Raw genomic sequence first — 12,815 nt, forward strand, 5'->3', positions numbered from 1 at the left:
ATTTTTTTTAACGGCGAGCCCCACGTCTCGGCTGAAATGCGTTTGGTCTATGGCCATGCCATTGCATGTGCAATATTGCACAAACTCTGGTCCTTCAGTTTTAATGTTTTTAATCTGTTCTGTTCCTTAGCCTTCAGGTTTCTGACTTTAATCTCTTCTGGACCACCATCTACCCTAGTCTGCTCTGCTATGAACATTATGCTTCTTTATTACAGCCTAGATTTGAGGGCCATTTGACTGGAAACCCATTGATCGTCCACATATGTATCAGCGCGGCGAATGTCACACCCTTCAACAGGCATTCAGAAATGCTCAACAAAAGAGCCAGATTAATAGTTTCCTCTTCATGCGCTGCCATTCAGCCACATCTCACTAACTTTTAAACCCATCCATGCTCAGCCAGCTAAGGTGATAAAAAATGCCTTCTGCTCTGATGTATCAATATAATTTGTTTGCAGCTACAGTAACCTTTCAGCTTCACTCTTCAGTATTAATTGTATAAGTTTCTTTGAACATTGAATCATAGAATCATAGAATCATAGAGTTGGAAGGGGCCATACAGGCCATCTAGTCCAACCCCCTGCTCAACGCAGGATCAGCCCAAAGCATCCTAAATCATCCAAGATACGTGTGTATCCAACCTTTTCTTGAAGACTGCTAGTGAGGGGGAGCTCACCACCTCCTTAGGCAGCCTATTCCACTGCTGAACTACTCTGACTGAGAAAAACTTTTTCCTGATATCTAGCCTATATCGTTGTACTAAAAGTTTAAACCCATTACTGCGTGACACCTCCTCTGCAGCCAACAGAAACAGCATCCTGCCCTCCTCCAAGTGACAACCTTTCAAATACTTAAAGAGAGCTATCATGTCCCCTCTCAACCTCCTTTTCTCCAGGCTGAACATTCCCAAGTCCCTCAACCTATCTGGTCCCTTGGCCCCAGATCATCCTCGTCGCTCTCCTCTGTACCCTTTCAATTTTATCTACGTCCTTCTTGAAGTGAGGCCTCCAGAACTGCACACAGCACTCCAGGTGTGGTCTGACCAGTGCCGTATACAATGGGACTATGGCATCTTGTGATTTTGATGTGATGCCTCTGTTGATACAGCCCAGTTATTTTAAAAAAACAAACTTATTTTGGGCAGCTTTTCTCAACTATTTTACCGTTGAGGAACCCTCGGCGATGAGGAAATGACACAAAATGGCGGGTGTGGGGAAAAACCCGATTGCACACATCTCCGCATTGGGCAGCCCTGAATTAGACCCTGTTTTGACCCCACTTGAAAAGATGAAATTGGGTTTCTTTCCTTCGCTGCAGGGCCAATGAGGGGGGCAATTCGGAACGCGTATGAAGAAGAAATCTTAGTGTGGAAATGGAGGGGGGGGGAAATCAACCCTTTCAAAATGCGAATCAAAACAATATCATTCTCATTCCTTCTGTTAGCAGAACATTTAGTCTTGATCCTGACCTGAGTGTTACTGTTGTATTTCTGCTTGACCGACTGCAACTCTACTAAGCACATTTCCCTTTCTTCCCTGGATCCAACCCATTGGTGAGTTCACACAAATTGTCAGAACAGGGATCCCCACCTTCTAGAATGATTTTATTCATCTCTGAAACAGGCAGGGACACTTTGTGAAAAAGAACAGTGGGAAAATAGCAGGGAGATGCCGTGGTTCAGTGGCAGAGCAACTCCTGGGCAGGTAGAAGGTCCCAGGTTCAGCCCCCAGCATCTCCACTTAAAAAAGGACCAGGCGGTAGATGATGAGAAAGATCTCTGCCTGAAAGATCTCTGCCAAGGGACCAAGCCCTTTGAAGATAGGCTGAGGGACTTGGGAATGTTCAGCCTGGAGAAAAGGAGGTTGAGAGGGGACATGATAGCCCTCTTTAAGTATTTGAAAGGTTGTCACTTGGAGGAGGGCAGGATGCTGATTCTGTTGGCTGCAGAGGAAAGGACACGCAGTAATGGGTTTAAACTTCAAGTACAACGATATAGGCTAGATATCAGGAACAAGTCAGAGTAGAATGGAATAGGCTGCCTAAGGAGGTGGTGAGCTCCCCCTCACTGGCAGTCTTCAAGCAAAGGTTGGAGACACACTTTTCTTGGATGCTTTAGGATGCTTTGGGCTGATCCTGCGTTGAGCAGGGGGTTGGACTAGATGGCCTGTATGGCCCCTTCCAATTCTAGGATTCTGTGATTCTGTGACTGTATGTAAAGGAGCCAGCTGTATATTTAACAGATCTGTTCCTGTATCATATGCATTCTCTGCCTTTTAAGAACCAAAGACAGCTCTGTCAGGGCTCTCAGCTCCTTCAGGAGCTCATTCCACTCAGTTATGGCCAGTTAGGGCCAGGACCAAAAAGGTCCCAGAAGTGGTGTGATTGTGCAGAATAGGGTTGGGAAGCATAGCTGTGAACACACCCACCTGGGACCCCTCCCCTTCCCACCCCCTCCAGGCCTATCACTGGCCATTTGGGGGGTTCAGCTTTGTCTAGTCAATATTATTGCAAGAACTAGGATCATTGGCAGGAGAACAGAATAGAAACTCATACTGGATCAACAATAGTCGACAGCTGTAGATTAACTATAGAACCACACTAGTACCAGTAATACTTTAAATGTGTTTTCTAAAGGCTTCTACATGCATGGGTCAAACTCTGGCCATTCAAAATTATTCAAGAAACGAATGCCGTAACAGAACGCTATATAGTTCTTATGGAAACACTGCGGCAATGTTCCTCTTGCAGAGTCAAGAACAAAGTCGGGAGAATTTCAGAAAGTTTGACAATCTGCAGACTTCCTAGGCCCACGTCCACGAAAATAATGAGAATCTGAAATCATCATGGGCAGATTCACGACATTTGTTTGAATATTCATTTCAGTTCTGTTATGAATTTAGAAGCCCAATCTGTTCCACAGCTGCTCTTTTTTTGTGTGTGCCGACTGACGTTTGCTGCAGTGCTTCCTGGAGAAAAACTGAAATGCCACGAAGAAGGCACCGAACAAGGCAACTGAGGCTGAGGGGAAGAGGAACATGACTGAGGCAATGATCACTGGTCACCAATGCTGCTGTAGATTCTTCTCCTCATGGCCTCTCTCTCCCGCTATCTTGCACCTAGGTTGGAGGTTACTAAGAACCAGCGTAGTGTAGTTGTTTGTGTTTCAGACTAGGATCTGAGAGACGTAGGTCCAAATTCCCACTTGTCCGCATAGCTTAGAGGCTGATTGGATCAGTCATCTTCTCTTCATCTAACCTGCCTCACAATATACTTTTTGATGATAAAATGAAAGAGGAGAGAACCACAGTACCTGGAGTACTGTGTGCAGTTCTGGAGGCCTCACTTCAAGAAGGACGTAGATAAAATTGAAAGGGTACAGAGGAGAGCGACGAAGATGATCTGGGGCCAAGGGACCAAGCCCTATGAAGATCGGTTGAGGGACTTGGGAATGTTCAGCCTGGAGAAAAGGAGGTTGAGAGGGGACATGATAGACCTCTTTAAGTATTTGAAAAGGTGTCACGTGGAGGAGGGCAGGATGCTGTTTCTGTTGGCTGCAGAGGAGAGGACACGCAGTAATGGGTTTAAACTTCAAGTACAACGATATAGGCTAGATATCAGGAAAAAAATTTTCACAGTCAGAGTCGTTCAGCAGTGGAATAGGCTGCCTAAGGAGGTGGTGAGCTCCCCCTCACTGGCAGTCTTCAAGCAGAGGTTGGATACACACTTTTCTTGGATGCTTTAGGATGCTTTGGGCTGATCCTGCGTTGAGCAGGGGGTGGGACTAGATGGCCTGTATGGCCCCTTCCAACTCTATGATTCTATGAACCTCCAAGCAAGGTGGCTTTATTAGCTATAATATCAACCCCCTTGAGCCTGTCCAGTTGGATGGGAAAGTAGGGCTCAACGATTATTGAGTTCAATGAAAGGTCCTGGCAATAAACTTTAACGCCTTTCGTGACCTGTGAGTTCCTGCATTGTGCAGGGCGGTGAACGAGATGACCCTGGAGGTCCCTTCCAACTCTATGATTCTCTGACCCCCCCCCCCATCTGAAAGACTGTCTCCTTCCATATGTCTCTGTGGCCTCTTATGGTCTTCAGGCAACCATTTGGTAGCTCTGTGGAAGGGGACCCTGGAGAGGTGATGGGGGTGCTTTTCAGGGGGAGAGGGGAAGAAATGTGGGGTTTTAGCTTATTTGGGTTTGTTTTTTAACAGTTAGAAGCTGCCTTGACCAATGAGGAATGTTTTACTAAATAAAATGTGACAATACCGCATTAAATTGCTCCGAACGCTGTAAGAGTTTTGAATAAACAACAGCTAGAGCCAACGGCACACACGGACGACATTTTGCACGAAACTCGGAAATAGAGAAGACAATGATAAAGGATCGCTAATAAATCCGCTTCCCTTCAGAAGTGAGACCAGGAAACCGTGAACATGGAAGAAAGAACTCAAAGCAAAAAAACAGGATATATGTTTTATGTCAGATGACACCCCATTTTAGACATTAAAAAAATAGCCGAGTCACTTTGTTTCAAGAAGCAAGGGACAGCTGATGGAGAGGGTTTGTGTACTTTCATGATCTCCACCCCACCACCCCATTTGCACACACCTCCAAAATTTGATATTTATAGCCCTTGGCTTGAAAGCCTCCTTCATTAATATTTATTGTCTCCCCTTCTGCAGAAGCCATTTGCAACTCAAAAACACCGTTGGCATGTGTGCCCCTTTGCATATCGTCTATATTTTAGCTTGAACTAACACTGTCGGATTCCAACGGCAGGCGTCGATCCAAAATCACGTCGCTGATGAAAACGGCACAAGCTGATCTGACTCATTAGTGCAGGACTTCATCGAGCTTCGAAGGGCATCGTAATAATCATTTATAGACGCAGGAATCCATTTATACACGCAGTTGATTCTAGGCTTTTCCAAATTTAGCAGCTCCCATCTACACAAGGCAAGGAACGACACAGCCTCTTCACCAAGGTGAGGGAAGGTACATCATGGTCCACTGGCCCAGTTCTGCTGGAATCCTTTAACCCTGCTCTTTTGATCCCCCCGTAATTTGCTTCTCTCCAGGAAGAACTGACATTCGTATTTATTTTTCTGCCATTTTCTCTCCCCTTGCACTGGCCCCTGTGGCCCAACCTCCTGCGGGACACCATGTGTGCACATCTCAGCCATCAATTGGTGGTCACCCTTAATGACAGCTGCTCTTTAGCTTCCAGATGAGGCTTAAGGTTTTGGTTCTTAACTTTAAGACCATCCATGGCCTGGGCCCCAGTTATCTTCAAGCAAAGGCTGGATACACACTTTTCTTGGATGCTTTAGGATGTTTAGGGCTAATCCTGTGTTGAGCAGGGGGTTGGACTAGATGGCCTGTATGGCCCCTTCCAACTCTATGATTCTATGATTCTAGGGACCGCTTGTCTCCTTATGCCCCCCACAGGGCTCTTCACTCTGCGGATTTTATTTATCTGTCTGTCTGTCTGTTTATTTATTTATTTGGATTTTTAGAGTCTCATCCCTCCCAAAGCTGGCTGCTGTTTGAATCGGTTGGTTGCCCCCAGACCCCAGGAGGCATGCCTAGTCTTGACCAGGGCCAGGGCCTTTTTGGTCCTGGCCCCAGCGGAGTGGAATGAGCTCCTGGAGGAGCTGAGAGCCCTGACAGAGCTGTCTTTGGTTCTTAAAAGGCAGAGAATGCATATGATACAGGAACAGATCTGTTAAATATACAGCCGGCTCCTTTACATGCAGTCACAGAATCACAGAATCATAGAGTTGGAAGGGGCCATAGAGGCCATCTAGTCCAACCCCCTGTTCAACGCAGGATCATAGAATCATAGAATCATAGAGTTGGAAGGGTCCATAGAGGCCATCTAGTCCAACCCCCTGCTCAATGCAGGATCATAGAATCATAGAATCATAGAGTTGGAAGGGGCCACACAGGCCATCTAGTCCAACCCCCTGCTCAACGCAGGATCATAGAATCATAGAATCCTAGAGTTGGAAGGGGCCATACAGGCCATCTAGTCCAACCCCCTGCTCAACGCAGGATCAGCCCAAAGCATCCTAAAGCATCCAAGAAAAGTGTGTCTCCAACCTTTGCTTGAAGACTGCCAGTGAGGGGGAGCTCACCACCTCCTTAGGCAGCCTATTCCACTGCTGAACTACTCTGACTGTGAAAAACATTTTCCTGATCTCTAGCCTATATCGTTGTACTTGAAGTTTAAACCCATTACTGCGTGTCCTCTCCTCTGCAGCCAGCAGAAACAGCATCCTGCCCTCCTCCAAGTGACAACCTTTCAAATACTTAAAGAGGGCTATCATGTCCCCTCTCAACCTCCTTTTCTCCAGGCTGAACATTCCCAAGTCCCTCAACCTATCTTCGTAGGGCTTGGTCCCTTGGCCCCTTGCAATCCTTGCTTGGCACAATCCTTCCATGCCCCCACGGTGATTGTAGTTCACGCTGACTGGCCGTGGCAGCATTTCTCCAAGCAAGGGCTCTAACATAGTGAGGTCTTTCCCGACCCCTATTACTTAGGCCCACTGGGGATCCTGGGGATGAGTTTCCTCCATGCAGCTCCACTCCCCCCTGCAAATCATATTCCGGGAGGGATGGTTTCTCAGGGAACAGACCCATAAATTATTAAAACGGCTGTTTCTTTTTTACTATCCACTGGAGGGGATGCATAGACCAAGCCGCACCGGCAATTTAACGGAACGTCACACAAGGGAAATATTTAAAAGTTTCGGTTGGGCGATTATGCAGCGCAGTGACGCCACCCGATTTGCAAAAGTAGGATCATTTTTGTTTGTTTTATCAGCGGAGGAGCTGTGGCAGAGATGGATTCCCTCGCCCAGTTTGGTCGCTCGCCTGAAATCTCTCGCCGTTAATCCTTGTACGGCTTCCAAGTGTCACGAGGGGTCTGCCGGAATCTGATCAATTTATTGCCATTGTCTCAGTGCAAAACAGGTCCATTTGGAATGCAGATTGACTCCGGATCCTGGCTGGCTGATGTTGCGAAATAACATTTTGCATTAATCTATGGTCCACGGGGGGAAGGTAAAAGATGCATGCCTTTTCTATCGTGGGACACAAACACTGTAATTCTATTGGATTTTGTTGTTTTTTTTTTACTAGATATTTGATTTGCAGGCTGGCACTAGTGCCAAATAAGACGCGACTCTCAGGAAGGGTGTTAACATGGCCACAGCTGAGGAGACAGCTGCAGGGGGGCCTCCTGCGCCAACGGGCAGCCTTTGTAAATATTTATATTTTAAAATAAATTTTAGTTTGTTTTATGAAGTTTCTTTGTGATGTTTTTTTTCTAGGATTTGTAAATATTCATCCCCCCCCACCCTTAATTGCCCCTGTTAGCTTCTGTCGTTAGATTTGTGCGAAGAAGAAGGAGAAGGAGAAGGAGAAGGAGAAGGAGAAGGAGAAGGAGAAGGAGAAGGAGGAGAAGAAGGAGAAGGAGAAGGAGAAGGAGAAGGAGAAGGAGAAGGAGAAGGAGAAGGAGAAGGAGAAGGAGGAGAAGAAGGAGAAGGAGAAGGAGGAGAAGAAGGAGAAGGAGAAGGAGGAGAAGAAGGAGAAGGAGAAGGAGGAGAAGAAGGAGAAGGAGAAGGAGAAGGAGAAGGAGGAGAAGAAGGAGAAGGAGATGAAGATGAAGATGAAGATGAAGATGAAGAGCTGGTTCTCATATGCTGCTTTTCTCTACCCGCAGGAGTCTCAAAGCGGCTTCCAATCTACTTCCCTTTCCTCTCCCCACAACAGACACCCTGTGAGTGAGGGGAGACTGAGAGAGCCCTGATATTACTGAAGAAGAAGAAGAGTTGGTTCTTATATGCCGCTTTTCCCTACCCGAAGGAGGTTCAAAGCGGCTTCCATTCGCCTTCCCTTTCCTCTCCCCACAACAGACACCCTGTGAGTGAGGGGAGACTGAGAGAGCCCTGATATTCCTGAAGAGTTGGTTCTTATATGCCGCTTTTCCCTACCCGAAGGAGGTTCAAAGCGGCTTACAATCACCTTCCCTTTCCTCTCCCCACTGAAGTCGAAGTCTCTCAATGCCAAAGTCTCTCTCTCCGAACCGATCCTTGCTCCTGTGTGCTTTAGTAAAGATAGGAACCTGGTGGCTCAGTTATTCCCTCCGTAAAGGAACTCAGCCCTCTGGCATTAATAGGAGAAAAGAAGGCTCCTTGATACTCCATTTCTCAACCCTGAAGGAGTCTCAAAGTGGCTTGAAATTGCCTTCCTCTCCTCACAACAGACACCCTGTGAGGCAGGTGGGGCTGAGAGAGCTCTGAGAGAACTGTGACTGCACCAGGGCCACCCAGGTGGCTGCCTGTGGGCCAGGAACGCGGAAGGAAGCTCTGCTCTCCAGATGAGGGTCTGCCGCTCTTCAACGGCACGCCGGCTCCCAGGGATGGGCACATTTGGATTTAGCCTCCAGGACAGCTGGGCTGGCAGAGCTCCCAAGAGGCACTTTGTTCAGGCTTTATCCGACTCGGAGGGACGTGTGCTGCTGGTTGCACACGAGGAGGCTTTCACAGACGCAGCCAGGCTGCTACCAAATCAAACAAGTAAGCGTACGAAAAAGAAAAGGAAAACGGCCTGTGGGTGTTCAGACCTTTGGAGTTGGACCTCCAGTGTGAACCCCATGCTGACTCTGTGGCAGGCACTGTGCATAGAGCACGGAGTTGGTAGGTGCCGCCGTGGTTAACTTGTCTAACCCTCGATTTTTGGCAGTGCTGTTGCTTTGTAGGAGCTCAGATGTAACACTTATAGAAGCCTCTAACTAAAACCGATCAAGGTTTTGGCCCTGCCAAAGAACACTCATTCAAGAACGTTTAACCTGAGCTTTCTACCAGGGTGGAGAAACAAGAGAGAACGTAAAACGCTCTCAAACTCCAGTGCAGAGTTTGGTGTGTTTGTGGCAAGGTGTACCGTCTTCGGTGCATGAGTGGTGTTTATTGCTGCAGTATATCTATATGCCGCCATGAAAGATGAGGGGGCTGCTTAGCCATTATAAATTGGTATTCACCAGCCAGAGATAGCTGGTTTATTTTCTTGGGAATTAATTACCTGCGTCCAGTGTGCAGAACTCGCCAAGAGGAGAGGGATGTTAAAAACACGGCAAAGGCGTCTCAAGGTTTTTACTCAGAGAGAAGTCATGTGTATCTAATCTCTAGGTGCCGATGCATACATTATAGCATCAAAACATGGGTGATTATGTTATTGGGCTAATCTTCCCTCAAAGTATATTTTGATTGGCTGAGGCAGGTGCTCTCACTTCCTGACTCAGTCCTGATTGGCTAAGGCAGGTGCTCTCACTTCCTGACTCAGTCCTGATTGGCTAAGGCTGGTGTTCTCACTTCCTGACTCAGTCCTCATTGGCTGAGGCTGGTGTTCTCACTTCCTGACTCAGTCCTCATTGGCTGAGGCTGGTGTTCTCACTTCCTGACTCAGTCCTCATAGGCTAAGGCTGGTGTTCTCACTTCCTGACTCAGTCCTCATTGGCTGAGGCTGGTGTTCTCACTTCCTGACTCAGTCCTGACTGGCTGAGGCTGGTGTTCTCACTTCCTGACTCAGTCCTCATAGGCTGAGGCTGGTGTTCTCACTTCCTGACTCAGTCCTCATTGGCTGAGGCTGGTGTTCTCACTTCCTGACTCAGTCCTGACTGGCTGAGGCTGGTGTTCTCACTTCCTGACTCAGTCCTCATTGGCTGAGGCTGGTGTTCTCACTTCCTGACTCAGTCCTCATTGGCTGAGGCTGGTGTTCTCCCTGACTCAGTCCTCATAGGCTGAGGCTGGTGTTCTCACTTCCTGACTCAGTCCTCATTGGCTGAGGCTGGTGTTCTCACTTCCTGACTCAGTCCTGACTGGCTGAGGCTGGTGTTCTCACTTCCTGACTCAGTCCTCATTGGCTGAGGCTGGTGTTCTCACTTCCTGACTCAGTCCTCATTGGCTGAGGCTGGTGTTCTCACTTCCTGACTCAGTCCTCATTGGCTGAGGCTGGTGTTCTCACTTCCTGACTCAGTCCTCATTGGCTGAGGCTGGTGCTCTCACTTCCTGACTCAGTCCTCATAGGCTGAGGCTGGTGTTCTTACTTCCTGACTCAGTCCTCATTGGCTGAGGCTGGTGTTCTCACTTCCTGACTCAGTCCTCATTGGCTGAGGCTGGTGTTCTCACTTCCTGACTCAGTCCTCATTGGCCAAGGCAGGTGCTCTCACTTCCTGACTCAGTCCTCATTGGCTGAGGCTGGTGTTCTTACTTCCTGACTCAGTCCTCATTGGCTGAGGCTGGTGTTCTCACTTCCTGACTCAGTCCTCATTGGCTGAGGCTGGTGTTCTCACTTCCTGACTCAGTCCTCATTGGCCAAGGCAGGTGCTCTCACTTCCTGCCTCAGTCCTCATTGGCTGAGGCTGGTGTTTTCACTTCCTGACTCAGTCCTCATTGGCTGAGGCTGGTGTTCTCACTTCCTGACTCAGTCCTCATTGGCTGAGGCAGGTGCTCTCACTTCCTGACTCAGTCCTGATTGGCTGAGGCAGGTGCTCTCACTTTCTTCATTAAAATATGTTAATTGACGACATAAGCACAGCCTATCCCTGCTCCTGTGGCTGATTGTCTGAATTATATGTTAATGTTTGCAGGAGGTATGGAGCTGAGACGGAGTGCGCTGGCACAATCTACAGGGGATGGGAATTGTGAGCTCAATTGTTTCCGTGCGAGAGGTCCAAATTGGATCCTGGGGTAAAAAACAGAAATGGGCTTCCAGCTCTTTTATCCGTCTTCATGGTACATCAGTCAAAGGAGGTAGGACTCATGCAGAGGACTACATGCAGGAGGCAATCAACCCATTTATCAACTCAGACCACTGTGTTTGGACAAAGACTCTGCTGTCGTGATGCTCAGACTGTATTTGGGCAGAAGTCCTTCTGAGATCAGGAGGGCTGGCTCCCCAGTGGGTGAGGAAACAGGGCCACAGCCTTGTTTTATTTTGAAGTTGGATGCCTTTTTACGCGGCACTGCCTCGGCCTTGAGAATAACTGAATTGCAGAGGGAGGAGGCCGGGCCCTTTGGCCTTTGAGGGAGAAATCCTCGAGGCCAGACCTGACAAGGGTAGCCAAGTCCAGGTGGAGAAATTCCTGGAACTTTTGCAGTAGAGGCTGAGGAGGGAAGAGTTCAGGGGAGGGAGAGGCCTCTGCTGGATGCAATACCACAGGTCTGTTTTCTGAAATTCAGTTGCAGTTCTGGAGGAGTTCCAGGTCCCCCCTGGAGGTTGGCAACCCTAGGTCTGTCAGCACCATCTGGGTGACTTGTATGACTCAACTAGGCCTGGTTGATTGCTAGTATCCGACAGCAGCAGCATGGTGCAGTGGCTAGAGCTTCAAAGTAGAGAGCCAGTTTGGTGTGGTGGTTAGGAGTGCGGACTTCTAATCTGGTGAGATGGGCTCGATTCTGCATTCCCCCACAGGCAGCCAGCTGGGTGACCTCGGGCCAGTCACAGCCCTTATAGCACGGTTAGTCGAACTGCAGCCTTCCAGATGTCCATGGACTCTCTGCTACCAAATTGTAGATGCAAAGCGTTGCAAAGAAAAGAAACTGAACCAAGACTCATGGCACAGGCTGGGAGGCCATCGATGTTTATTAGCAAGTTAGTTTTGCTAAGCCGACAATGAAAATAACAATAATAATTTATGTTCTCCAAACAAAAGTAATCCGATCAACACCTTCAGGAGGAAAGATGTTTGCCATGGCAAAGACCTCAGTTGATTCACTGTTCAAAAACAAAAACAACCGGTATTCTAGAAACGCAACATAACGCTTCCACCCCGCGAGGAAGCTACCCTGAGTAAAAGGCTCAAGTGTCAACAGCATCTTCGCCAGCTTCCTCGGCCCAGACCTGCTCAGCGACTTTGCCTGCTGACGTTTTCACAGCTCGGCGGGACGCAACCGGCGTTCCTTCCACCTCACGTCCGCCTCATCTTCTGTTTCTTGGCTTGCCTCTTCAAGTCTTCCAGGCTGCTCGCCTCGGAACTGGCCTGCCCAAGAGCACGCACACCCTGAAGATGGCTTGTGAGCTGCAGCAGCAAGGGGATCAGCTGCAGGGATAAAAAAACACAGGTCTCCGCGTTGACCCAATAGAAAGCAGCATTTTCCTTCAGTTATTCAGCACATGGATTCCACTTTTCTATTCAAGGTAAAGGTAAAGGTATCCGCTGTGTAAGCACCGGGTCATGTCTGACCCTTGGGATGACGCCTCTAGTGTATTCATGGCTGACTCAATACGGAGTGGTTTGCCAGGGCCTTCCCCAGTCATTACCGTTTACCCCCCAGCAAGCTGGGTACTCATTTTACCGACCTCAAAAGGAGGGAAGGCTGAGTCCACTTTGAGCTGGCTGCTGGGATCGAACTCCCAACCTCATGGGCAAAGCTTTCGGACTGCATGTCTACTGCCTTGCCACTCTGCACCGTAAGAGGCCGAATTACCAAAGCTGGGGACTCATTTTACCGACCTCGGAAGGATGGAAGGCTGAGTCATCCTTGAGCCAGCTGCTGGGATCGAACTCCCAGCCGCATGGGCAGAGCTTTCAGACTGCATGTCTGCTGCCTTACCACTCTGCGTCTCAAGAGGCTCCTTTTCTATTCAAAGAGGACCTCAAATCAAATGCAGTTATGCCACTGTAAGCGGTTAGTCCATAAAACTAACCAAACAGACCTATAACAAAACTCTGTTTTAATATACCTATTCTTTTTCATTACACCTTTCCTCCGAGGAGATCAGGGCAGCGTATGTTGTTCTCTTCCTTAT

At 48.3% G+C, this 12,815-nt stretch overlaps 1 protein-coding gene across 1 annotated transcript in view; it reads right to left on the reverse strand.

Annotated features, from left to right (window-relative positions):
* Positions 1 to 11,617: 11,617 nt before the first annotated feature.
* The window catches only part of NOMO1 (NODAL modulator 1), a 32,865-nt gene continuing 31,667 nt past the window's right edge, over positions 11,618 to 12,815 (reverse strand). The window contains exon 31 of the mRNA XM_077315986.1: positions 11,618 to 12,105. Within this exon, the coding sequence (XP_077172101.1) occupies positions 11,974 to 12,105 (132 nt within the window). The 3' untranslated portion in view covers positions 11,618 to 11,973. The remainder of the gene's footprint in view (positions 12,106 to 12,815) is intronic.

This window comes from Paroedura picta, chromosome 17 (genome assembly GCF_049243985.1).
Source record: "Paroedura picta isolate Pp20150507F chromosome 17, Ppicta_v3.0, whole genome shotgun sequence".
Classification (NCBI taxonomy): domain Eukaryota; kingdom Metazoa; phylum Chordata; class Lepidosauria; order Squamata; family Gekkonidae; genus Paroedura; species Paroedura picta.